General features: G+C 39.5%; 1 protein-coding gene across 1 annotated transcript in view; it reads left to right on the top strand.

Annotated features, from left to right (window-relative positions):
• The window catches only part of UVRAG (UV radiation resistance associated), a 334,304-nt gene that overhangs the window by 293,053 nt on the left and 13,339 nt on the right, over window positions 1–27,912 (top strand). The window contains exon 15 of the mRNA XM_010847555.1: window positions 12,510–12,601. Coding sequence (XP_010845857.1) covers window positions 12,510–12,601 — 92 coding nt within the window. The remainder of the gene's footprint in view (window positions 1–12,509; window positions 12,602–27,912) is intronic.

The following is a 27,912-nucleotide window of genomic DNA, read 5'->3' as shown; positions in this document are numbered from 1 at the left end:
TGTGCTTCACCCAACCCAGCATTTTGCATGATGTACTCTGCATATAAGTTGAACAAGCAGGGTGACAATATATAGCCTTAATATACTCCTTTCCCAATTTGGAACCAGTCTGTTGTTCCATGTCCAGTTCTAACTGTTGCTTCTTGACCTACATATAGATTTCTCAGGAGGCAGGTCAGGTGGTCTGATATTCCCATCTCTTGAAGAATTTTCCACAGTTTGTTGTGATCCACAGTCAAAGGCTTTGGCATTAGGGAAATGCAAATTGAAACTATAATGAGACACTACTACCAGAATGGCTAGAATTTTTAAGACATATCATCAATTCCTGATGATGATGCAGAGCAACTGAAACACTCATACATTGCTGGTGGGAACGCAAGATTGTGTAGCCATTTTTGAAGACAGTTTGGTATTTTGAAAATAAACAGCTACCATTCAAACCAGAATTTCCACTCCTTGGTATTGGTCCAAGAGAAATAAAAACTGCAAGTCCAAAACAAAAACCTGTGCCCAAATGTTTATAGCAGCTTAATTCTTAATAGTCCAAAACAGGAGACAACCCAAATGTCCATCAACCAGCATACAGATAAACAATTTGTGGTATATTCATACCATGGAATACTAGTCAGACTCAGCAATGAAAAGGAACATATACATGCAACAGCATGAATGAATCTCAAAAACAAATGAAAAAAGGCAGGCAGTAGATGCTAAATATTCTGTGATTCCATTTTAAGACATTCTAGAAAACTGTCTCTGCCCTGTTAGACTGTGATCTCTTTGATCTGATACAGCTCCTAACACCAGGATTGCATCAGAGTCAGTGAACTGGAAGCAGAAATGGCTAAATCTGATCAGTTTAGGGAATAAGTTTTAGCTCTCAAGTGAATCAGGAATCTAGATTTGGCCAAAGGTCAGTATAAGGTAGCCTAGGGTGAATCAGAGTGCAGCAGACTGTTAACAGGAGGACAGGGAGCCAAGGTGAAGCCTGCTGGACATGACATCATGAATATCAGCTCTAATGGATCCTACACAAGTTCATCCACTCACATCGCTGTCTGCCTCCAGAGAACGTAACCTTTCTTTGATGATCACTAATTAAAGCTGATTGCAGTTACTATCAAGGGTCTGGTTTACCTGCCTTTGACAAATTTCCAGTTGTACTTTGCTTGTCCATTTGCAGTATGCTTTACTGACCCTCTTCAACAACTCTTAAAAACTGGCAGTGACAGAGACCCCACTTACAAACCAGGTTGACCCCAGAGTTGCGTCAGTTTAATCGTGCTCCTAGTTATTTTCTGGCAAACATAAGAATCTGAAGCAAACGACCATCTTAATTGAAGTGTTTTTAATATGAAATATTTTATAATGCTAAGCTTGGCTCAGATATAACGTGTACCTCATAAATACAACATGTGCTATAAAGAAAAGAGCCTGTGGTTAAACTCACAAACTTAGATTCTGGTCCCTGAACTCCACCTGTTTACCCTTGGCTTGGCCACTTAGCCTCTCACTTAACTTCCACGGTGAATGAATCAGGTGGACTGATGCTCCAACATGAATCCCATGAGTCTGAGGGTAGTTGGAAGGATGATTGGGAGGATGAAAAGAAAAACTTTTCTATTACTAGACTTAAGAGTTTTTAGACCTGACTTTTAGACTTTTCAGGTCTCAGACTGGCAGGCTTCAGCTGTGTCCAGTGTTTACATTATAACATACCTATTTTGGGGGAAAAGAACTGGCAAGGTTTATAGATAAGGATGGAAAAGTACTTAGTTTGTTCTTGCAACTAGTGGCCCATAATCAGGTTTTTATACTTTTCCTTAGAGGTGTGTATTGCAATAACTTACTGTAAGAAACAATGTTATTGCTCATATTAAATATTCTTTAAGTAGTTTTTCCACATCTTTGAAAGAGTTGTATTTTCTTCTAGGAAGGTAGATTTTATTTTTGACGTGGTGATACCCTTTTTTTAAGTTCTTAATCTAGTTCCTTTTATATCAGTGAAACCTTAATATTTAAAAATGAAATATTGGTAACTAGTCCTATAGAGACTTTTGACTACATAAGCCAGAATTCTAAAGTAAAGTCTTTGATGCATATGTGCATTTTTAATTTCTTAATTTTTCAACTCTTCTAGACCAGTTCTCTCTTTGTAGTCAAATTCATTGTAATCCCATCACGAAAGTATTGATCTTTTAGTAACCTTTATTGAAGCATTGTATTAATCCACATTCCCACACGGTAACAGACGGTTTGTATCAAACGTATCATTCAGCTTAGCTCAGGCCCCATATGGAACTAATAAGCCACGCAATAAGTGGCCTTGCGTAGACACATGTGGCTTGGAAGGGTAAGAGTGTGTGTGTGTTGTCTAAACTGAATTTTTCCTGCCAAAACCTAAATGACAATGATTCTTGAGCCCCCAGTGTCTTTCCCAGCCTGGAAAAAGTGAGTGTTTAAAAAATAAAAATAAAATTGAGCACTTTGATATTAAATTAGGCCTCTTAACGCCATAGGAGGATGCTCACCGAGTACAAGAACTCAGCATTTATTTCTCAAAAGTACAATCACACTTTATTTTAAAATATGATCTCCAGAGCTGCAGAAGACTTACCTAGTCAGTGGAGCACCATTTATCAAGCTGCATGAACTAGTTAATTTCAACTATAAGAGCTCTAACATCATAGTTGATCTGTCTATATAGTGATTTGAGATGAACCCCACATGTGGCTTCGGGAAAATACTGTATCTTTATACAAAAAGGTGGTGTGGGAGAGGAAAATAGAGAAACGATAGTTAATGGAGTTGACATGGCCGTAGTTGTCTGCTGAGGGCTGAATATATCCCTGGCTCTGATTTTCTTCTTTGTTGTTGTTCCAGTAACCATAAAGCTAGATCTTCCTGGTGGTGGTGGTGATTGTTGTTTAGTTGCTCAGTCATGTCTTACTCTTTGCGATCCCATGGACTGCAACACACAAGGCTTTCCTGTCCTTCACTATCTTCTGGACTTTGCTCAAAGTCATGTCCATTGAGTCTGTGAAGCCATCCAACCATCTCCTCCTCTGTCGCCCCCTTCTCCTTGTTGTTTTAGTATAAGGATTTTCTTTTGCTAGTAGACCATAGTATTTGTTCATTTTCCCAGGGAAACCGCTGCAACATTGCTTCTCCTCACTTCCCATCTAATTTGTCATCTGCGTGTAGTTTTCACCTACTAGCCTACCATAGAGTTGTGCAGAAATTTAACAGCTCCCATGGAATCGTAAGCCAATCAGAGTGTAACTGAAATTCAAGCTAATTGAAACCAAAATTCCACTTACAACTGCTTAGACTCTTTGGGTGGTGGTGCAGTAGGAAGTTGTTACAAAAGGTGTTTATTTCAGAGACTAATTTGAAGCAGTTAGACAGACCCAAAGCAACATTTTATTTGCCTGGGTTTCTTGGCATCTGCCTTCCCCAATCAGAATTGAGAACAGAGGGAGCTCCTTTTAGGAAAGTGTGGTATTTATTGATAGTAGTTCGTAAGGGCAGATTTTGATGGAATGTTGACGTAAGATTTCTCACACAAAAAGAATACTGTAGTCTTTAAATCTGTCCTTCACAGCTGCCTCCTAGTTCACTTTCCTGCCTAAAACCCTGTAGTAGACTCTTAGTGCTGTCAAGAAAGATAAATCTGAATCCTTGAGCTGAGTGTTCTAGGCCCTTGTTGTTGTTTTTAAATAGCCTTTATTTTTCAAAACAGTTTAAGTTCACAACAAAATTGAGCAGAAAGAAAACTAGCCCTATATATCCATATTATTTTATGATGCCGTATTTTAGAGAACAGAAAATATAACAAAAGGACTATATATTTATAAAAGAAACAGAAAATAGAGAAAAGTCAACAATGATTAACCACATTTTCCTAGCACTCAAGGAAAACTTCTATTAGAACTTTATTCTTCAGGATCTTTTTCTCTGTTTATGTAAGCAGAGATATATTTTTCAAAGACTGATGTCATGCCGTACATGGTATCACTTGGCATTTTTTACTTAACAATCCCTTCTCACTAGACTCTCGAAAGTTTTAATGAACAGTCTCTAAGAACCAGGCCTCAGGAGTGTCCATTCTATATAAAAGTCCTGATTGAACTCTTACAACAATTTTATGAGACAAACATTTTGGTCCTGTTTTATAGAAGAGGCACAGACAGGTTCTGCACTTATTCCAGGTTACATACATTATATGGTGAGAAGTAGACATGGGTGCAGCCGGTCAGTCAGAGACAGAACTGATTTGTAGTCCTTCCTCTCCTTTCTGTACCCTTAGTCTTTCTTCCCTGGCCTCACTCCTTCTTTAACCTCTTGCTTTTACTAATACCTTAACAGGGAGTTAACTTGTTAAAGAATCACTTAATAAAATGTAGGTTTGCTCCTTTCCTGAAGTATTTACATTTTCATTTACATTTACATTTTAATAGTGGGTCATCTCTACCTGATATAGTAGGACATTAGGCTGGACCCCATTTTACTCCCTCCATTTTTAGACACTTCCCTTAAGGTGTCCAGAAGTGTATCTTTGTAGACTCTTCCATCAGCCTTACGCCTCAGTGAACACATAAAGGTTTGACACCCTCTTATCCAGCTTTGACTTCTGACATATCAGAAGTGAGCAAAACCAGAAATGGGGCTGAGTGGACCAGTGTTCCTCATCATTCACCTGGTGAAGGTGCACTACCCTAGCCATATTTTAAATGTATAGATGCCTGGTTCAAACCTATAACTTTTAGAGCATTTTAAAGTGGAGTCAGAACTTTGAAAGTCTCTTGGAGATAATCTAGTCCAGTGGGGTTTAAACTCCAGATGGGAATGCCTCTTTGGTTCTAACTCTACTCCTCCACAATTGCCTACAATCTCCTATTTGTTTTACACTTGGGCTTCTATATAATATTTCATGTGAATAAAGGATTCCATGGCTACCAAAAAAGGTAGTTTGACAATTATTTGAGTAGCCCTAGCTGAAGTCAAACTACTAGTAAGTGACACCACTGGTATTCAAACCCAAATCTTCTGTATCTAAGCTCATTCCAGTGTGTCATGATGCCTCTCATTTCCTCCCATACAGCATTAATTTTAACTTACTAACAAATATGTATTAAGTATATATTCATTTAGTTTAGGCTTTCCAAAGACAGCAGATGGAAAGGTGGTGTAGGAAGGGATTTGGCAGAGGGGTAAAATGCCCCCTTACCTTGGGACAATCAGAGAGCTACCTACAGGAAATAGAACTGGTGTTGGCTCTTTCAGAGTGGATAGAATAGATAGATGGAGGATGCCTAGAGGGAGACTTAGTGACAGGAAAGAGAGTCTCTCTCAGAGAGGTGAGTTCCAATAGCCAGTATTGGAAAACTATTATATATATAGGGGACTTCATGATAAAAAAATTAAATATACTCATTTATGTCAGGCCCTAAAGAAATGCTACTAATAAAGACAAAATAATTTAAAATTGTAAGCACACAAAGATGAAAAGAACAGAAGAGACAAGAGCAGGTAATAGAATCGACAGCATTTTAGAAAATCACAAGCAGATAAATGATAAACTGTGAGTAGGCAGAATGGAGAAAACCAAAACCTAACCCCTTCAAGAAGCAATGTAGTTCAAGCCATAGAACTCCAGAGTAACTTATTTCACTTAGCATAGTACCCTCTAGGTCTATCCATGTTGTTGCAAATAGCAGGATTTCGTTCTCTTTTATGGCTCAGTATGTGCATGCATATGTATACCCCACCTCTTTTTTTATCCATTTATCTACTGATAGGCACTAGCTTGCTTCCATATTGTGGCTATTGTGAATAACGCAGCAATGAACATAGGGGTGCATCCTCAGCAAGTCCTGCCAATGTACAGACTATCTGATTAGCACTTTAAAGTTTCATTCATAAAGAAAAATTGACAACCAAAGATTACCAGACATTAAAGAAAGCCTGTAATTTTATTTTAAGGCTGAAACAAAAACAAAAAAGAAAAAAATCCAAAAGTAACAGAAAATGAAGATAGAGGAGACAGAAAATAAAAATAACAATAATAATAGAAAACAATCAAAATTAGAGGATAAGAGTTTTCATATTGAAAGGACTCACTAGCATGGAAAACAAAAGCAAAGTAAACAAATGGGACTATATCAGACTGAAAATATTTTGCACAACAAAGGAAACCATGAACAAAATGAAAAGACTACCTACTGAATAGGAGAAGATATTTGTAAGTGATATATCTGAAAAGGAGTTAATATCCAAAGTATAAAGAACTCAGGCAACTCAACATCAAAAAAAGCCAACCCAATTAAAAAATGGACAGAGGACCTGAATAGACATTTTTCCAAAGAACACACAGAGAGGACCAATGGACATATGAAAAGATGCTCAACATCATTAATCACCAGGGAAATGCAAAACAAAACTACAGCAACCTCACATCTGTCAGAATGACTGTTACAAAAAAGACAAGAAATAACAAGTGTTGACAAGAATGTGGAGAAAAGGGAACACTTGTGCACTGTTGGTATTTTTCCAAAGAAACCAAAAACACTAATTTGAAAAGACAAATACACCCCTTTTGCTGCATTATTCATGATACCCATAATATGGAAGCAACCTAAGTGCCCATCAGTAGATGAATGGATGAAGATGATGTGGTGCATACATGTGCGTGCACACACATACACTGGAACATTATTCAACCATAAAAGAGAACAAAATCCTGCCATTTGCAACAACATGGATAGACCTAGAGAATGTTATGCTATAAAGTGAAATAAATCAGAGAAAGACAGATGCTATATGATTTCACTTATACATGCAATCTAAAAAACAAAACAAATGAACAAGCATAACAAAACAGAAATAAGACTCATAGCTACAAACAGGAGGTTGCCAAAGGAAGGTCAGTAAGTGGGGGATGAGTGAAATAGGTGAGGGTAATTAAGAGATCAGATCAGATCAGATCAGTCGCTCAGTCGTGTCCGACTCTTTGCAACCCCATGAATCACAGCACGCCAGGCCTCCCTGTCCATCACCAACTCCTGGAGTTCACTCAGACTCATGTCCATCGAGTCAGTGATGCCATCCAGCCATCTCATCCTCTTTCGTCCCCTTCTCCTCTTGCCCCCAATCCCTCCCAGCATCAGAGTCTTTTCCAATGAGTCAACTCTTCGCATGAGGCGGCCAAAGTACTGGAGTTTCAGCTTTAGCATCATTCCTTTCAAAGAAATCCCAGGGCTGATCTCCTTTAGAATGGACTGGTTGGATCTCCTTACAGTCCAAGGGACTCTCAAGAGTCTTCTCCAACACCACAGTTCAAAAGCATCAATTCTTCGGTGCTCAGCCTTCTTCACATACAAACTTTCAATTACCAAACAGATGAGCCACAGGGATGAAATGTACAGTGTGGGAAATATAGTCAATAATAATGTAATATCTCTGTATGGTGACAGACGGTAGCTATATTTATTGTGGTGATCATTTTGTAATGTATGGAAATAATCGAATCACTGTTTTGTACCAGGAACTAACATAGTGTTTTAGGTCAGTTTTACTTCAAAAATAAACTCATGGAAAGAGAGATCAGATTTCTGGTTACTAGAGGTGGGAGGAATTGTGGTGGTGGGAGTGGATTGGATGAAAGTGGTCAAAAGATACAAACTTCCAGTTATAAGACAAATAACTACTAGGGATGTATTGTATACCACGATTAATATATTAACACTGCTGTATGTTATATATGAAAGTTAAGAGAGTAAATTTTAAGAGTTCCCATTACAAGGAAAAGATAATTTTTTTTCTTTAATTTTGTGTCTATATGAGATGATGGATGTTCTCTAAACTTACTGTGGTATTCATTTCATGATGTATATAAGTCAAATCACTATGCTGCACACCTTTAACTTATACAGAATTGTATGTCAATTATATCTCAATAAAGCTGGAAGGAAATAAAAACAAAGGACTCACTAAATCCAGACCAAAACAGTAAATGATAAAAGACCCAAACAAAAACTTATGATTGTAAAATTGCTGAATACTGGCATTAAAGAATAAAATCCTAAAGAGAGAAGAATCACTTCACACACATGGGTCAGGAATCAGAATGTTATCAGATTTCTCAATTGCTATATGCAAAATTAAATGACAGTGAAACAACATTCCAAAGGAAAAATCATTACAGCCTTGAATTTTATACCCAAGCAAACTATCATTCAAGTACGAGAATGGAATTAAAGATATTTTTAAATATTCAAAGTATTAAAAAAGATACCTCTCATGTGGCCCTTTTCCAGAAAGCCATTACAGAATTAGTTTAGTTCGGTAGCTCAGTCGTGCCCCACTGTTTGCAAGCCCATGGACTGCAGCACACCAGGCTTCCCTGTCCATCACTAACTCCTGGAGCTTGCTCAAACTCATGTCCATCGAGTTGGTGATGCCATCCAACTATCTCATCCTCTGTTGTCCCCTCCTCCTCCTGCCTTCAATCCTTCCCAGCATCAGGGTATTTTCCAATGAGTCAGTTCTTCACATCAGGTGGCCAAAGTGTTGGAGTTTCAGCTTCAGCATCAGTCCTTCCAATGAACATTCAGAACTGATTTCCTTTGGGATTGACTGGTTTCATCTCCTTGCAGTCCAGTTCAGTTCAGTCACTCAGTCGTGACCGACTCTTTGCGACCCCATGAACTGCAGCACGCCAGGCCTCCCAGTCCATCACCAACCCCCAGAGTCCACCCAAACCCATGTCCATTGAGTCAGTGATGCCATCCAACCATCTCGTCCTCTGTCATCCCCTTTTCCTCCTGCCCTCAATCTTTCCCAGCATCAGGGTCTTTTCACATGAGTCCAGGGAACTCCCAAGAGTCTTGTCCAACACCACAGTTCAAAAACATCAATTCTTCACACTTAGCTTTCTTTATAGTCCAACTCTTGCATCCATACATGACTACTGGAAAAACCATAGCTTTGACTAAACGGACCTTTGTCAGCAGATTTATGTCTCTGCTTTTTAATATGCTAACTAGGTTATTATATTCTAGAGAATATATATATTCTCTATTATAGAATATGCTCCACCAAAATGAGGCAGTAAATCAAAGAACAAGTGATGAGATCTTGGAAACAGCAGCCTCAACACAATTACAGTCAGCCCTCTGTATCCACTGACATAAAACCTGGGTATGGGTTATGGAGGGTTGAATGTTCACTATACATACAACACCATTTTAGATGAGGGACTTGAACATTTACAGTGTTTGGTGTATCTTCAGGGTCTCCTGGAACCAGTCCCTTTGGGATATAGAGGGGTGACTGTAAACAGAATTTCTAGGATGATGGTGAAAGAAAGTTCTAAATAGGTAAAAAGAGAACCAGCCTAGAGAACAAACTGTTCAGATTGGCGCAGACAGAAGGTACTGCAGGAAATAATCTCCAAGGGATGGGGTATGGGCTTGATAGGTTGTTATATGATGTCTTTATTAACCAGATTGGAAGGATTTAAGGTTTTGTCCTAATTGGGGGAGAATCTAGTGATAGGTACCTGGGTACTTAACAAGTAGGGTAAATGGCAATTATCATTTCAGGAAAAACAAACATAAGGCAAAAAAGGAATAGTATATTATATGGCTTAGCAGTGAACAGTATTTTTGTAGGTGTAAGGTAAACACTAAATATTGATTTAACAAAAAATGTTACATTCCAAAATAATTGAATATCTTGAGAGAATGAGGAAAAGTGTATTTGAGAGAGTGGACAGTTAAATCCTCATATTCTTTAATAAAAAGTAGGTAATTACCAGTAAGGAGATAAAATGTATTAAGAAAAGAGTAATAAAAGGGCTAAATTCTCATTTTGCATAATAGGAACATAGTAGATGATGTCTAAATGAGAGGGATGGAATAAGAAATATTAGTATAAGTGTATTTAGAAATATGAAGGTAAAGGAAAAAACAACCAAAAGTGGTCACTACTGAAGAGCAAAGAACTGTTGCTTTTTCATTATAAGCCTTTTAGTAGTTTAGACTTAAAACATTATATGTACTTTGTTTTAAATTTTTTACATACACACACACAGACTTTGGCCACCTGATGCAAAGAGCCAACTCACTGGAAGAGACCCTGATGCTGGGAAAGATTGAGGGCAAGAGGAGAAGGGAGCGACAGAGGATGAGGTGGTTGGATGCCATCACTGACTCAATGAACATGAGTTTGAGCAAGCTCGGGGAGAAAGAGGACAGGGAAGCCTGGCATGCTACAGTTCATGGGGTTGCAAAGAGACAGACATGACCTGGCGACTGAACAACATATATGTACTATGTGGGAATTTCTATTTTAGTTCTATATGTTGAAGACTGAAAGGGTGACATGACAAAGGGTTCAGAGTTGTTACTGAGAGGTTCTAGCCTTGGCTTTGTCCCTTATCAGCTCTGAGACCTTGGGCAGGACACTTGTCCTATTACTGAGTCTTAGTTTCTTCACTTATGAAAAAATGGAGGATGGAAAAAGTCTCCATAATCTTTTTAAAGCTGTGATTGATATCCCAAGATTCTATGATAAAAATAATGCTAGGCAGCAAATGAGGAGTTAAGATTTGGGTGGAGGCTTGAAATTCCCACATTTTCCTTTTTTAGTCGAAATCAGACTTGGAGAGAAATTTTCATTGTGGTCTCTGAAAAGAATTCAACACCCACCTTCCACTGTTGAGCCTGGGGCAGGCAGTTGACTGCATACTGGCTCAGGGACACATAGCTTAGTGTTATTTTAGTGTGGGGTGGTTTTACTTTTTTGATACTTAATATTTTTCAGTATGAATCACAGGTGAAATTTCCATGCCATGTGTAAACAATTTCACTTTTTTATTGAAACAATGAATTCAGGAATGTCATATTGGGATGTCAGCCATTTTGCTTTTATCAGTGAATGGAAAAAATGCTTTTATATTAATATAAGAAATGATGTCATATAATATGGAGGAGATCTTATAATTCAAGGTCAGCAAATCTCAGGAGGTGATTTAGGTCACCAAGCTAGATTTGGAAAAGGAAAAGAATATTTTCGCTTTGTCTTCTCAAGGTTTTTTTCTAACCAATTTTCCTCTCAGACTTTGGGGTAGCTAGTCGAGTAGCATGATTGTGAAAAGGCGGCTCTGACTAATAATATCTTTGCCATTGAAACGTGTGGCTCTGGAGAAATTCCTTCCTCTTTCTGGGCATCAGTTTTCCCATCTGCACAAGAAGAGGGTTAACAAGATACCTTTTAGCTTTAACATTCTGTATTTCTTCCTCCTTATTTTATGCGTATGTTCCAACCATTAAAGAGACTAGGTTTCTTTAGGATTAGGTTTGGGGGCTTTCTTTGCAAGTTCAGTGTAGTGAGAGTGAACTCTTTGTTAAATGTCACTCACTCCCACTTAAGTGAAAAGTCAATTGAGTACTAGATACAAACAAAAGAAAAGTTACTTTGATTTTTTGTTGATAGTAGTTTTATTTTTTTTAAAGAGGAAAATATTTAAAGTTTAACTTAGCCACTTTTAAATTAGGTGCTGGAAAAGCAAAACTTGAAGGAAGATGACCCTTCATATATGTACATCAGTATGCAGTTTACAAAGTCCTTTCTTCATATATAGTATGTCATTTGAAAAATACATTTCTACAGGGCTGTACACGTACTGTGTATTTGACATCATGTGTGTGTGTGTGTGAATATGCACATTATACTTGACCTCGGATCTATATTATGCTTAGTGAGGAAGCAAATAGTCTTAGAGACAGAGTGAGAGGAGGCAGGAACAGACAGATGAAAACCATTTAGTAGGTTACCCAAGACACTTAGAAGGGCACTGAATTGTAGAAAATCAGCCTCTAGCAGAAATAAGTAAAACTAAGAGCAGATCTTAGCCACAGGCCATAGCAACTCTGTTCTCTGGTCCTAGAGAAAAAGGAAAGCTAAAAGCACAAGAGAAATAACATAAAGCACAGCCTCAGTCAAAAATGACTTGTTCTTTGTTTGTTTAATAAGCATGAAATGAGCACTAGCACTGTGTTAGATACTTGGGCATCAGAGACACATACAACATGAACCTTATTCTTGATTCTACAAAGGGAAGAGTCAGGGAAAGAAGGGCTGAATGTGCTCAGTGTGTAATTCCCGCCTTCAGTACGTAAAATGAAATACTGGTTTTATGCTGTGCGTCCCTGAGGTTGATGTTGGCAAACTCTACAGGGGTCTTGGAAATAGTCCTGATTCCATATAGTTGGTCATTCTTAGTCTTCTCTCACTTTAGGAGACAAGGGAGCAGGAAGTGAGCAGACTACCTTTAAACACCATCCAGAAAGTGTGGTTGAGATGGTGTTGGGATCATACAGTCACATTTCCTCATTAGAGTTTAAAGCGGGGTGGAGGGGGACGACTTCTTTAGTGGGTCATGTTTGGGAAGCATTGCCTAGTATCTGGCAGAATTTAATTCTGTCTTTCCATCTTTGCAGCTAAGATATCAACATGGACTAGGGACTCCAGACTTGAGGCAAACTCTTCCTAACCTGAAAAACTTCATGGAGCACGGACTAATGGTCAGGTGGTAAGTACCTTTCTCTGCCATACCCAGAAACTGCAATGTGGATAGTGATCCGGAGGAACTTGCCTGACTTCTGCTCCACACCTGCCTTCTGGGTTTTCTTCTGTAATGAGATACCTGAAGAAAAAAAAAAGGCAGCCATCATACTTGCATAAGTCTAAGCTCCAGTCTGGTTAAGAGGGTGAAGCACCCAGGGGAGGGGGGTGGGTTCACGGAGGTATTGTTTAGACATGGGAAGGTTGGCTGGGTGAGGAATTCTTGAATGCATGGTTGAGGCAGAACCTGGAGGACAGCCATGTGATTTGTAAATGGGGGACTTGGAACCCCCAGGACTTTCCGAAGAACAAGCAAAGGACAGTAAAAAAAAACATCAGGATCAGTGGTTGAGAATAAAGGGAAGAAAGCACACAAGGAATAGGTCAGGCTGTCAGGATGTAGTCTGAGAGCAGGAGGAACAGACGTCCTGGAACGCTTCTCACATGTGATGTCAGTGCTGTTGTAACCTAAGGGCAAGCTGCTGCCTAAAGTGCTTTGTCAGGATGGACATGACCCTCTTCAAAAGACAAGGGGAAAGGGACCATCTGATGCACAGAATACATTAGATAATTAACTTGACATGAATAAAAGGAAAGCTGTTGGCTCTAGTCATTTAGTAATTCGAACCCTTGGATGATAGGCAATAACTTACAAAATTATGTGCATTCAGATCAGGCCTTTAGAGTTAGACAGCTGAGAACAGCATGGTTTGTTCTAAGGAGCACTGGCTTCTGAGTCCCAGATATTTTTCTCATTTGCTATGTGAATTTTGTTGTTGTTTTAAGTTTAGAGATTCCATCATTCATGGCAAATTGTTCAACATTTATCACAGTGTTCACTTCAGTCGCTCAGTCGTGTCCGACTCTTTGCAACCCCATGGACTGCAGCACACCAGGCCTCCCTGTCCATCGCCAATTCCCAGAGTTCACCCAAACTCATGTCCATTGAGTCAGTGATGCCATCCAACCATCTCATCCTGTGTTGTCCCCTTCTCCTCCTGCCTTCAATCTTTCCCAGCATCAGGGTCTTTTCAAATGAGTCAGTTTTTCACATCCGGTGGCCAAAGTGTTGGAGTTTCAGCTTCACCATCAGTCCTTCCAAAGAATTTTCAGGACTGATTTCCTTTAAAATGGACTGGTTGGATCTCCTTGCAATCCAAGGGACTCCCAAGAGTCTTCTCCAAGACCACAGTTCAAAAGCATCAATTCTTTGGCACTCAGCTTTCTTTATAGTCCAACTCTCACATCCATTCATTACTCCTGGAAAAACCATAGCTTTGACTAGACGGACCTTTGTCAGCAAAGTAATGTCTCTGCTTTTTAATATGCTGTCTAAGTTGGTCATAACTTTTCTTCCAAGGAGCAAGCGTCTTTGAATTTCATGGCTGCAGTCACCATCTGCAGTCATTTTGAAGCCCCCAAAAATAAAAGTCTGTCACTGTTTCCACTATGTCCCCATCTATTTGCCATGAAGTGATGGGACCAGATGCCATGATCTTAGTTTTCTGAATGTTGAATTTTAAGCCAACTTTTTCACTTTCCTCTTTCACTTTCATCAAGAGGCTGTTTAGTTCTTCTTTGCTTTCTGCCATAGGGTGGTGTCATCTGCATATCTGAGGTTATTGATATTTCTCCTGGCGATCTTGATTCCAGCTTGTGCTTCCTCCAGCCCAGCGTTTCTCATGATGTACTCTGCATAGAAGTTAAATAAGAAGGGTGACAATATATAGCCTTTACATAGTCCTTTCCCAATTGGGAACCAGTCTGTTGTTTCGTGTCCAGTTGTAACTGTTGCTTCCTGACCTGCATACAGATTTCTCAAGAGGCGGGTCAGGTGGTCTGGTATTTCCATCTCTTTCAGAATTTTCCAGTTTATTGTGATCCACACAGTCAAAGGCTTTGGCGTAGTCAATAAAGCAGAAGTAGATTTATCTTTTTTGGAACTCTCTTGCTTTTCTGATGATCCAGCAGAGGTTGGCAATTTGATCTCTGGTTTCTCTGCCTTTTCTAAATCCAGCTTGAACATCTGGAAGTTCACAGTTCACATACTGTTGAAGTCTGGCTTGGAGAATTTTGAGCATTACTTTGCTAGCGTATGAGATGAGTGCAATTGTGTGGTAGTTTGAGCATTTTTTGACATTGCCTTTCTTTGGGATTGGAATGAAAACTGGCCTTTTCTAGTCCTATGGCCACTGCTGAGTTTTCCAAATTTGCTGGCATATTGAGTGCAGCACTTTCACAGCATCATCTTTTAGGATTTGAAATAGCTCAACTGGAATTCCATCACCTCCACTAGCTTTGTTCGTAGTCATGCTTCCTAAGGCCCTCTTGACTTCACATTCCAGGGTGTCTGGCTCTAGGTTGGTGATCACTCCACTGTGATTATCTGAGTCATGAAGATCTTTTTTGTATAGCTCTTCTGTGTATTCTTGCCACCTCTTCTTAGTATCTTCTGCTTCTTTAGGTCCATACCATTTCTGTCCTTTATTGAGCCCATCTTTGCATGAAATGTTCCCTTGGTACCTCTAATTTTCTTGAAGAGATCTCTAGTCTTTCCCATTCTATTGTTTTCTTCTCTTTCTTTGCATTGATCACTTAGGAAGACTTTGTTCTCTCTCCTTGCTATTCTTTGGAACTCTGCATTCAAATGGGTATATCTTTCCTTTTCTCCTTTGCCTTTCGCTTCTCTTCTATTCACAGCTCTTTGTAAGGCCTCCTTTGCCTTTTTGCATTTCTTTTTCTTGGGGATGGTCTTGATCCCTGCCTCCTGTACAATGTCACGACCTGTTTTTAAAAACCTCAGGTAAGTACATTATCCATGTAACCTTGTTACTTTAATTTTCTGATTTGCTATCTAAATTTAAACTCCTACCTCTCTAAAATGTAATTTTCTCATCTGTAATCCCTGCTCATCTCACTGGTTTGTGGTGAGGATGAAATGACATGGTAGGTGGAAAAATAATTTGTGAGGAGGAAAGTACAAGAATAGTCTCATTTTCTTCTGTGCCAGCAGGATAGGCCATGAGGATAATAAAGTGACATCTGTGATTTACTGTCACTTGGTTTTTTTATTTTTGTCTCATGATCTTCAAAAATATGGATGTCTGACTTTAGACAAGACTCCTATTAAGCAAATACACAATTGTTTAAAGAACTCTACTCAGAATATCAAAATCATTGTAAAAAGTTAGTGTTGACACAGACCTGTATACCCTGAGGAATGAAGGCTAGGAACTAAGTTTTAATGTAAAATAATAATTATTTTATCACCATTATTATTATTGTAACTTTTTAATTTTTTCACCACATCATGTGGCGTGTGGAAGCTCAGTTCCCCAACCAGGGATCAAAGCTGTACCCCCTGCGTTGGGAGCACAGAGTCTTAACCCCTGGGCCACTGGGAAATCCCCACTGTTACTTTAACAGTGAGCTAGCAAGCATGTATTTAACACTGTCAGTGCTCAGTCCGTGATGGGTACTCTGAGGTAACAGTAAGTATGAGGCTCAAGCCCTACCTTCAAGGGATTTGTGATCTAGTTGGAAACAAGGTACATAAATCACGAAAGGTTTTATAACACAAATGGTAAAATTAAAATAATCAAAAGGAGAGGCACCTCACTGCACCACCTGATCAACCAACTAAAATAAATCTTGCTCAGTACAGACGGCAGATTGTCTCAGTATCATTTATTGAAGTCTTTATCTTTTATCCACTGTTGATAATCACTCTGTTTCATAAATCAAGTTAACTTACACATGGATCTGTTTCCAGGTTCCTTGTTCTGTTTCATTGTTTTACAGTCTATCTATAAGCTAGTACCATATTTTTTAATTAATATAAGGTATAATTTCTGTAAGTCTTACTGAGGTTTGAGCATCTCTCTTCCTCCTAACATTTGGAACCACTTGAGAGAGGAGATACGAGGCAGACTAACAGAAATCAAAATGTCAGTTTTATTACTGATAAAACCACTTGGAAAATGCAGCTTTAGATCTATTATAAAAGTGCTTGCAAAGACATCACTCAAAATTAAACCAACTCTTGCAATCAGGATGTGAACTGGAGAACCCCAGGCTTCCCCGCCAGCAACCAGCCCTTAACTATACTGTCTGGTGAGTCCTGCAGAAACCCAGATGGGGCTAAGCCAGGAATACCCAGGTTTTATCTTTCCCTGTAAAGTCACCAATCCAAAAAGACCCTCTTCCCCTAAGAGCAAGTAAGTGGGAGGATGGAGAGAGGCCAAGAGTGTTACTCTTAAATCATATTCCTTCAAAGCAAGGGGAAAGGAAGATTTCCCCAACTTTCTTGATATCTGGTCTGGTGAGGCTCCTACTTGTGGTCCTTCTTCTAATCTCTTTCGGCTTTTCTTGATTTATGAATTGTATTTGAGTGATTTGACAGCTTTATGATATTGAGTCTTTCTGTGAACATGGTATCTCTTTATATGTTTTGTTTTTTTTTTTAAACATACCCCGGCAAAGTGTTAAAGCTTTCTTCATAAAGGCCTTACACATCTTTTATTATATACTTAGTCCTTGGTAGCTTACCCTTTTGGTTGCTGTTATAAATTTTTTATTACAGCATCCAACTTCTTTGTGTCTAGTATAAAGGAACACCACTGATTTTGTATTTTGGAGAATGTATCCAGCAACCTTACTAAACATTAATTACAATAGTTTATCTTAGATTCTTTTGAGTTGTTCTGTGTATACAATCATTTTTTCGAATGATGGTGTTATTTCTTCCTCTTTTTACAATTTTTATTACTTTTTGTTCTCTTATGTTCTATGGCAGAGGAGCAACAATAGTGGATATTAATGATACAGTAATATAATAGCAGCAGTCTTATTCCTGACTTTAGAGGATGCTTCTTTTCACCATTAAGTATTCTATTACAGGTTTGGATAGATATTCTTTATTAGCAAAAGGAAGTTTCTTTCTATTCCCAGCTAAGAGTTGTTTTTCTTGAAATTATGAATGTGTGCATTTTGAATTTTATAAAATGCTTATTACGTTTATTGAGATAATACTATATTTATGCTTCTTTACTGTGTTAATAACTAAACATATTTTCTGTTGTTAAACCATCTTTGCCACCTGGGATATACTCTACTTGATTGTGATGTATTATTTTTTGTATAGTATTGGATTTCATTTGCTAATTTTTTTAATTTACTTTATTGAAGTTTAGTTGATTTACCATGTATTAATTTCTGCTTTACAGGAAAGTGATTCAGTCATACATACATACATACATATATATATATATATATTCTTTTTCATGTAGTCCTTCTTTTTCACATTCTTTTCACATATAGATTATTACAGAATATTGAATAGAGTTCCTTGTGCAATGCAGTAGGTCCTTGTTGGCTATGTTTTATTTATAGTAGTGTGAATGTTAATCCCAAGCCCCTAATTTATCACTCTGTTCCACATTTCCCCTTTGATAACCATAAGTTTGTTTTTGAAATCTGTGAGTCTTTCTGTTTTGTAAATAAGTTCTTTTATATCATTTTGATTAGAGTCCATGATTTGCTAATGTTTTTAGAATATCTACTTTTGTAAACTGAAATGAGGCTAGCCTATGTATACAATAATCTTTGTCTGATTTTGGTAACAGGATTATAACAGCCTCGTAAAATAAACTGAGGCTCTTTCTGCCTTCTTTTCTACTCTCCTTTTCCATTCTCTGGAAGAGTTCATGTACAGCAGGAATTCTCTATCATGAAGGTCTGAAAACCTAGTGGTTTTCATTTTTGAGGGGGAAAGAAGAAGTTTTTAGCTATTAATTTAATTTTTATGATGATTATGGGTCTACTTATGTTCTGTTTTTTCCAGTTCCTCCTTAAATCACTCCAGTGTGATTTCCAGTTCTCTCAGGGTACTGGAATTCCTCTTATCTAGGTAGATGCCTAAAACTCAAATGTTGCCAAACCTGGCGGTCACTTTTTCATCCTTAGCCTCGTCTGTATTTAGTGACGTTTGGCCTTGCTGGCCGTTCCTGCCTTCTTGATGCGTCTTCCTTTCTTGGCTTCTAGCACTGTCGTCCCCTGGTTTTCCTCCTCTCAGCTGCTCTTTTCTGCCTGTTTTTCCTGTTCGCCTCCTTTTTTTGATCAGTAAGTATGGAGAACTGCACAGCTCTGCCCGAAGGGCTCCTCTCCTTTTCTCTGCTTTCCTCTCACGTGGCCTCATGCCCCGCTTGAAAGCCATCTGCCTGCTATGCCTCCTCGCGTTGTTCAGTGTCAGCCTCTCCTGTGAGCTCTGTAGTCAGAGAGCTGCTTGAAACCTCGCCTTGGAGTGTCACAGGCACCTCAGCCTCAGCATTTAAAACTGTCCTTCACTAGCCTTCCTCAGCCAACAGATGACACACTGTCTGCCCAGTCGCTCAAACCAGAGGAGCATTCTTCCTTCTTTTCTCACTCCTCCCTGATCCAGTCTAGTTCATCGGCAAAAATGCTGTGATCTCTGCCCACCAGCTGTTCTTTCCACCATCTCCGCTGCTACCACCCCAGCCCAAGCCACCGCCTGCTCTCACCCAGGCACTACACTAGTCCAGTCTGTCTCGCTGGGTTCATTCATGTCCCATCTCTGTTCATTCTTCACAGTAGCCAGCATGATCTTTTTAAATTTTAGCTGTATCTTAATCACTCCCTAGCTCCAGCGGCTAGAGTAAAATCCAAGCTCTTTCCTACCCCCGCCTCTCCCCTTGCTCTCACATATGGTCCTTATACTGGCTCCTCGAGTCACACGCTGTCAAGTATGTGCTCCCCCTCTTCTGTCTCTCCTACCTCCATCCATACCCACACCCTCAAATAGCGGGAACAGCTTTAGAAAAGGCACAGCAGCTTTACTGGCGAAGAATAGACCACTTGGCTAGTGTGCAGATTCATGTCAGAAACACAGAGGATCTAGGTTTTGTGGCACATTGAGCTTATATAATTAGGGAACCCTTTCAAGAAAACAATACAGAACAGAAAATACAAAATTAGGCGGAGGGAAGTAAATATTTTAAGTGAGAAACAAAACCATAACCAGTTACTGGAACTTTAGAAATTAGATCCCTTTCTTCTGCAATCTCTTTAGACAGTTTACCCAAAATGCTTACATAGAAGTGTTTCCTCACTGCACCCTGACTGTCTTTTCCCTCCTAAAACATAACCATTTCCAGCAACTCTCCATTTCTGAGGTTCAGATAAATTCAATGACTTTCCAAGCACGGCTGCTCCACAAGCCTGTGGCAGTAAGATTGGAGTCCAGGTCTCCTGGCACTGACATGGTAAACCCATTAAGCCCCCAGTGCCCACATCTGTATAGTGCCCCTTTATGCCAGCTGTGCCAAGCACATTAACACTCAATGAATAGTAGACATCACTTCTTGGTGCCGTAATGAAAAACGGACCGCTGAGACAGATGCAAAGTAGCGCAAAAGGTCTGCCACATACGAACCCAGGAAAGACTGCTGTGGAAAGGCAGCCCGGAGGTTCCAAACCTAAACAAAGCTGGAACAAACACTTCAGCCCCAGGGGAAACCTGAGAATTTCCGAGAGCAGCTGTGAACTGAGGAATTACCTCCCCAGCCTGTGCTCCTTAGGGCAAAGGGTAAAAAAACTCAACGCCCCTAAGGGAGCCTCTTACATCTTTTGTAAAAGAAAACACTTCCATCCTCTGTGCTGCGGTTACCATTCACAGACTGGTCCCGGTGGAAGTAGATTGCTGTGTGTTCTTTCGGTGTCCAGAATTTCAAACTGGCTGACGATCAGTGCAGTCACTGAATTCCTCCTTATGGTAAGCTTCAGAATTGTGTGACAGCTTGTTTTGTTTCTTAAAGAAAAGACAGTGTGATTTTTCTTTTCTGTCACGTGACAGAATTCTTATCTAACATATTGATGTTACCTGACTAATCATAAAACTATCCCTTTTCTCAAGAACACAAGTTACCTGGGGCACAGTTCCCAGTACTTTATGCTGATCCTTTCCAAAAGAAGTCTCCATTTTCTCATCCTTGAATCACTAACCTTGTTGTGACTGCCAAACAACACAAATTGGAAAAGCAGAATTTCAGCTCAGAGGTTGTCCTCTTGAATAGTTTGGTTAAAAGCCACCACCATGCCACTTAAACATCCCATTTCTCCTCTCTTTTACTACTAACTAGAAAGTGGTCCAGGATTCCATTTGACATGCTCATGCACAGCCAATGCTGAATTACGGTCAGGGAAGCCTGACCACTTCCCTGCCATGCGAGCCACTGTTTGACGGCCGCCACTGAGATGATATGTTTAGCGCTGAGAGGAAGGGAGTCTGTGCTGTGCTGCTGTGAACAGACTGTGTGAGGGGCTCCTGCATCCAGGCCCTGGGGACAGTCCTCAGTGACATCTCTCCACTGTCTCTCACCCCAGCTGAACCGACCCCTAGACAGGCCCCCCTCATTTCTGACCTCTGTTCTTTTCTCAGACAAGTTCCCACCACCTAGAATTGCCTGCTTTGCTCTCTCCAAACGTTGCTTTCACTTCAAGGTCCAGCTCACATCCTACTTCATTCACTCACTCAGCAGGCAGAGAAGCAGGCCCTCCCCTGATGCCTTAGGTTCACTCTCCACCAAGCCTTACCCACCAGCTTCTGAGCAGCGATGAGCAGGCACTGAAATTGGAACAAGATGTGATAGACAACAGAAAGTATGAAGTACTGAAGGAAGGTGGAGAAGTTATCTGGAACATTCTTAAGGATGTCATTTACTCCCCAGTGTAAGGTGAGGGGTGTAGGTGAGGCCTGGACAAGCCTTCACTAAGGAGATGGCATTTAGTGGACCTGGGGCATAAGGAGGACTGGGGCATGTGAAGATTACAGGGCAGGCCAGAGTGGGAAGCAGTTGCCCAGTTCTAAGGAGCATATGAAGACTTTGGGTTTGAATAGTAGCTCTACCACTCACTATCTCTGTGACTTCAGGCAAGTTTAAACTCTCTGCTTAAAAGTATCTGTAAAATGGAAATTATAGTGCCTTCCTGATAAAGTTGATACAAAGATTAAGTACTTAGCATACTTCCTGGCACATAATAGTAACAAATGGTAAGTACTATTATAACTGTATCATGGGTAAATGAAATCGTAGTTGTCTTTTTTAAAAATTAAATCCATCCTTTATTATAGGTATTTTATCTTTCCTTTAAAATCTACAGTCATAAAAAAATATCTACAGTCATCTCCTTACAAACAGGTATAGAACATGGTTCTTGATCACATTTTTTAATAATGGCTCATGCTTATTTGTACATTAGTGATACAGAATATTCACCATTTCCCTTCTACTTTTCCCCAAGTACTTAATACGACCTTCCTCTGAACTTAGAGGAAACTACCTCACAATTCTAGTGGCCTACTTACTTTTTTGGTTACTTATTTTCTTAGGTTAACTCTCAGCTATAGTTAGAAGTTATGTACAATGAAAGTTTCTTTTTTGCAGAATTTACCGTGTTTTTATTTAAGTTTATAACAACCCTGTGAAAGAGGCAGGGCAAGGATGATGATCACTATCTTACATATCAGAGTACTTAGAAATATGAGGTGACTTGCCATGATCACATGACAGTAAGTAATGGAACTGGGGCGGCCACACCAGTTGTCTGCCTCCTGGTTGCATGCTCTTTCTGTCATGCCAGGCTGCCTCTTACTAGTTAGTGGTCATTCTTTTCCTTCTCTGCGTTTCCCCAGCCCTCCTCTCTCTCTCTGCCACTGAATTTCTAACACCTATTATTACCTTCCCCAGGGAAGCCCATCAAAGTCAAATCCAGAGTACTAGAAAAATACATTGCAGAATCGGACAGGAAGACACTCTTTGTTGCTTATGATAGGAACCTGGTAAGAGTCATGAAACTTGGTTAGAATTTAGAACTTTAAGACGAAAAGAAACAAAAATGGTGATATGTTTCAACTCCATTGGTTAAGAAACAAGAAAGCTAAGGGAACACGTGAGCTGGCTTAAAACATGTCTGTCCACCATGTTTGCCTGCCTTAAATTTCATTTTCTTTCTTTCAGAAAAAGAGATGATAAAAGCAGGATTTCAGAACCATCTGTCCTGATTTATACATGAAATGTTTTATTCTAAGTTCAATTTTTACTGACTGTAAAGCTTCACAATACAGTGGAAGGAGCACTGGATTTGGGAATCAGAAAATGTACGCTCCAGCTTCAGCTCTGTCATTTAATTTTCATAAATTTTTTGAGTATCAGTTTTTTTCAGTGGAGTTAATGGCAGCAGCCCTATTTCCCAAGCATCATTATATGGAACAAATGAGATAATGTCTGTCCAAGTGGTTTATAAACTAAAAAGGACTATACAAAATATCATAAGCATTATTCATACATTCAACAATTCATTAAGGGTCTCCTCTGCATACAGCACTATTCAAAAGACGAAAGAAAATTCAAAAGTGTGAGATTTGGCCTGCTTTTGCTTAGTTGACAGTTGTTTAGTTTATAATCTGAATGAGTAGATAAGACAAATTAAATATTTTGAAGAACAAGACTTACAAAAATACTCTCCTGCATTGTTCAGTCTCACTGTCACGTGGGACTCACAGCCTGAGCCCTGGCTTCAGAGGACCGCGTTCCACGTGATGGTGCTCAACCTCGCACTGACTTCCTTGATGTTGTAGGACCAGGCGTGCCATTTTTATTGAGGCTGCCTCAATTTCCGTGACCTTAGTGATGCTAGAATACTGAGGAGACATATCCTTGGCTACTCTGCAGCTCGCTGGAATACTTCTGATTCCTTCCAGCGTTTAATGATGTGACTTTGGGAGAAGCAACTAGTGGATTTACGTAAGGTCGTGTCACTTCATTGGTTAAATCTCTGGATAGTGTTTCTGCTCACCTGTTTCTGATCTAGTTCTCTGTTCTTTTTTATAAATAGAATCAAGTTGAACAGTTTTTTTAGTGAACAAATGATTAAGAAAGTAAGAACTTTGACACATTTTAAGAAAATGGGCTTTTTCAGTCAATTGAAAATAATGAAAATTTTGGAACCCATCTTTCTTTAAAACCAGAGGGTAAAAAAAAAAAAAAACAGAGGGTAGTGATATAATAGTTCAGCTTTTAAGCCAAACCATCCACCTGTGAAAATGAGACCCTATCCTGTATTAACGTTTTTTTACGCCTTATTTTTTAAAAGCAGATCTATCTTCTCTCCTTCCCTCCATCATTTGCTCATGCTGAATTCAGAACTAGTCTCTGGCACGTGACCCAAGGGACTTAAAAACCATGTCGTCTAGCTGACTCTGGTTTTTAAATTTAGATCAAATGACATTGTCTTTGAAGTCTCAAGAGTACTACTTAAGGTAGCCATATCAGAGGGGCGTGCCTCTCAAAGTACTCCTTACTGGCTGGCATCCTTAATATGAAAAGTGAAGGCTGGTCAAAAATAAATGAAAAAGAAAGTTTTATTGGAGTTATTTACTCTTAAGACAGCTATTTCAGACGGAACCTTGACAAGTTATCTCATTGCCTCTAGACAGGAATACACAAGGCATATGGGTATCTGTAGTATTTTAAAAGACTTTGGGGGACCAGGCTTCTTCTGTAACTCATTCCAGAATTTAAACACCCTCACTTCAGGAAATTCTTCCCTATATTTAACTTACAGGCCCCCTTCTGCGGTTAACACCCATTTCCGCTTTTCTCTGTCTCCAGTCAGGATGGAGAACAGCTGGCCAACATCCTTTGTGTGCTAACCCTCCGTCAGTGAGAAGTCATTTGGGTATCCCGGGCTGCTTTTCTCACCCTCCAGCAGCCAAGTCTTTGAACCAAATAGAGATTTTTTTTTTTCTGTTTTTATTTGTGCCTTGTTTCTCTCTCGTCGTTCTTTTTGATTATCAATGAATAAAATTTGGAAAATGTAAAAATACACAGATGACGGGCAAACAATAGCCCTACAATCCAGGGAGGGAAACCACTGTTAAGTTAGTTTGCTATGTGTTACTTATACAGTTGAGATCATATCATCTATATCAGCACTGAAATATAGTCTGAGCTGCATATACAGAAACTTAAACATTTTCTGGCAGCCACATTGCAAAAAGGTAAAAAGGAATAGGCAAACTAATTTTAATAGTAGTTTTCCTGTAATTCTAAAATACTGATTGGTATGTAATCAGTATTTTTAATTATTAATATTTTACACTCCATTTTTATTCTAAACCATCTAAATCCAGTGTGTATTGTACATTCACAGCACATCTCAAGCCCAGCTACCGCCTTGCAGGTACTCAGTGACGTGTAGCTGCAGTGCTGAAGCACAGTCCTTGCAGCTGTATGTACTGCTGTCGTATCTTAAGCCTATTACCAATGCCATTACCAAATTTTTACATCATTTTAATGGCTGCATAATATTTCATCAATTAGACTTACTATAAGTGAATCTTTAGAAAGTTTTGTTCTTCATAAGTAACCATGGAGTGTGCTCTTTTTACTTCTTTTTTTTTTCTTTCACATTAACTGAATGTTTCTCAACACATTGCCCAAAAACAACAACAACAAATTATTCCTTTTGGGTACAATTAATCAAATCTACTTATTCATACAACAAATATATTCACTTAGTATCTACTAAGTGCTCTGTACTCCCTTAGATTGGGAAGTGGAGGAGTGGGTTTCAAAAAATAGAAGGCCAGGTCCCTTCCATACACTGTTTACAAGACTTGGCTCCACAGTTGGACTGCACACATACTGTATTTAATTCTGACTTAAATATTCTTCCCTTCATTTCTTACTCTCTCTGCACCTTAATATACACACACAGCCTGACTGACTGACTGTACCTTACCTTTCAAAGGTAAATCAAAGATAGTCACCTGTGCTGAGTCCTCTAGGTGACTACTGGCTGCCTCCTCTGTCATACAAAATGTATATTGTGTTCAAAGCACTGTGGTGTTCCGGTGATTGGCTAACTCTCTGTCTTCTCGACTAGAGTAGAAACGCTAATGATAGAAACCTTATTTTATGAGCCTCTTTATTCCCAGTGCCTAGCAGATTGCCAGGCAGTGAATGTGGATTTCAGTACTGTCTACTGAAATATGTGTTGAAATAACAAGTGATCATGTTAAGCATCAGTTGGATGGTATAATTACAAGTATTGATCAGGGAGTTCAGAGAGGTCATTTTAAATTGGCATATGGTTGAAGAAGGCTTTAACAAATGAGGCAGGACTTGAACTGGGCTTTGGGAAGATGGTTATGCCTACATGAATGGAGGGGAGATGCCCTGTTGCAGGAAGTCTTGTTTTTTCAGGAGGAATCCTTTAGCATGTATCAGCAGATAAATATCTTTCTAGATCTAAAACACTGTACTAAGTTTCAAGAAGGCTGACAGGGCTTTGCAGAATTAGAAAGTACTGCTGACTGCTTCATGTGATCTTTGAGTATAAGCTGCATTTCAACTCTGGAGATGTTAAAGGTCCATTTTATATCATGCTTGTTCAGTAATCCTTCTGCTAGGGATAACTGCATATATAAGAAGAAGTAACATCATTATAGAAATATCAAATGAGTGTTATTGCAAACCAGGTACCCTCCCAAAGCATTTTGAATGAATTATTTAGTTAACTCATTTAATTCTCACAACAGCTGAGTGAACTAGGGCCCATTTATCCTCTCTTGTTACAGATGAAACTGAAGCACAGAGAGGTTTAAATAATTTAAATGTAACACAGCCATCAAGTGGAGGAGCTAAGATTTGATCCCAGAAGAACAGTTTTAGGGCCTCTCCTTTAACCATTACTCTGTACAGCCTCTCTTCTAGCTGTGTTAAGAATAAAATATTTTATACAGAGATCATTTAGTATCTCTGGTTCTAGAACAGGAATCCTGTCATTATAACCTTTCTCTAGTTCTCTTCATTCCTTTCTGACTGCTCCTTATCTCACTCGTGGGCGCCTCTTTTTCTGCCTCATCATGAAAAACAGGAGCACCTCAAGGCTCAGTCCTTGGCCCTCTTTTCTCTGATTTTATTCACCACCCCGCCCAGTGATCTGATCTGATCTTCAACTACGTTTTTTAATTATCACCCACACTGAACTGAAGCACAAGTATAACTCTTTAGCCCAGGTCTCTGTTCTGGTATCAGACCTCTGTTCAGATTGCCTCCTGGACATTTTCATAGCACACCGTGTGTGCCCACGTTGTGGTTTTTTTGTTTGTTTTTTTCCCCTGTCTTCCATCAGCACCATTGTAAGCCTCATGGTCTTCCAGGGCTCTGCTTTCAGCAAATCGAATCTCCATCCAGTCTTTCACACTGGCCAGGAAGCTGTTTGATTCTCCCTTTCCTCATAACTCCAACCTTCGCAACCTCTGCTGATTCCCCCTAATGTGCCTCTGTCTGCAGCTACACCTTTCCACTCTGGCCCAAGCCTGCATCATCTCACCTGCACTACTGCACGGCCTGTGCTCGGTCCTCCAGCATCCGCTCCAGACCCCCTCCCGTGTGTTCTCCAGCTTCAGTCAGAGTGTACCTGCCAAAATACAGATCAGTCGATCAGTGTCTCTTCCTCTCCCTACCCACTAGACAGACAAGACAGACATACACACCCCTAGCCTAAAACACTTTAATGACTTGAAGAGAAAATTCTAAACATGGCCTCTGGGTTTGTGCATAGTCTACTCTAGACCACATTTTCCTCTTCAGCTTTATCTTCTACCAGGCTGCTGTTCACTTGATGACTTTTTGGGTCCTCACACATTGTTGTCTTTCTTGATGTAGGTAGGGTCTTGACATATCCTTTTCCTTTTGCCTGGATGCTCTCACCTACACACCCACTCTTCACCTGGTGAGGAAGTCTAGTCCTTCAGATCTTGGCCTTGGCTGGGTCAGTTCTGTTATAAGCTCTCTCAACCCCTGATCACTCCTGCACAGCATGTGTCAGAGGTGGTCATTTTATGTCTGTAATTTTTACATTAATGTCTGTCCACTCCCACTCTGATAAAAGCTCCACAAAAGCAGGAGCCATGGCTTTTTTCAACCACTATTGTATCCCCAAGTACACAGTGCCTGGTGTATAGTAGACACTCACCATGTATTTGAATGAGGGAGTAAATAATGTGTTGCTATGTTCTGTTTATACTGCACCTCTTATAGTAATACAGAGGGCTACAAGAGAGAAGCTTCCCAAGACATTATCCCTGGAGTCCCACAGTCTCTAAGCAACGATTCAGTGACAGCTGTCATTCAAGCATTTCTTCCAAAGGCCTTCAGCATCTCTGGATATGGTGGCAAAGCTATCCATTTTTCT

The sequence above is a fragment of the Bison bison genome, unplaced genomic scaffold (genome assembly GCF_000754665.1).
Source record: "Bison bison bison isolate TAMUID 2011002044 unplaced genomic scaffold, Bison_UMD1.0 scf7180017864251, whole genome shotgun sequence".
Taxonomy (NCBI): Eukaryota; Metazoa; Chordata; class Mammalia; order Artiodactyla; family Bovidae; genus Bison; species Bison bison.
Note: the sequence above shows the minus strand (reverse complement) of the source record. Positions and strands in the feature narration are given on the sequence as shown.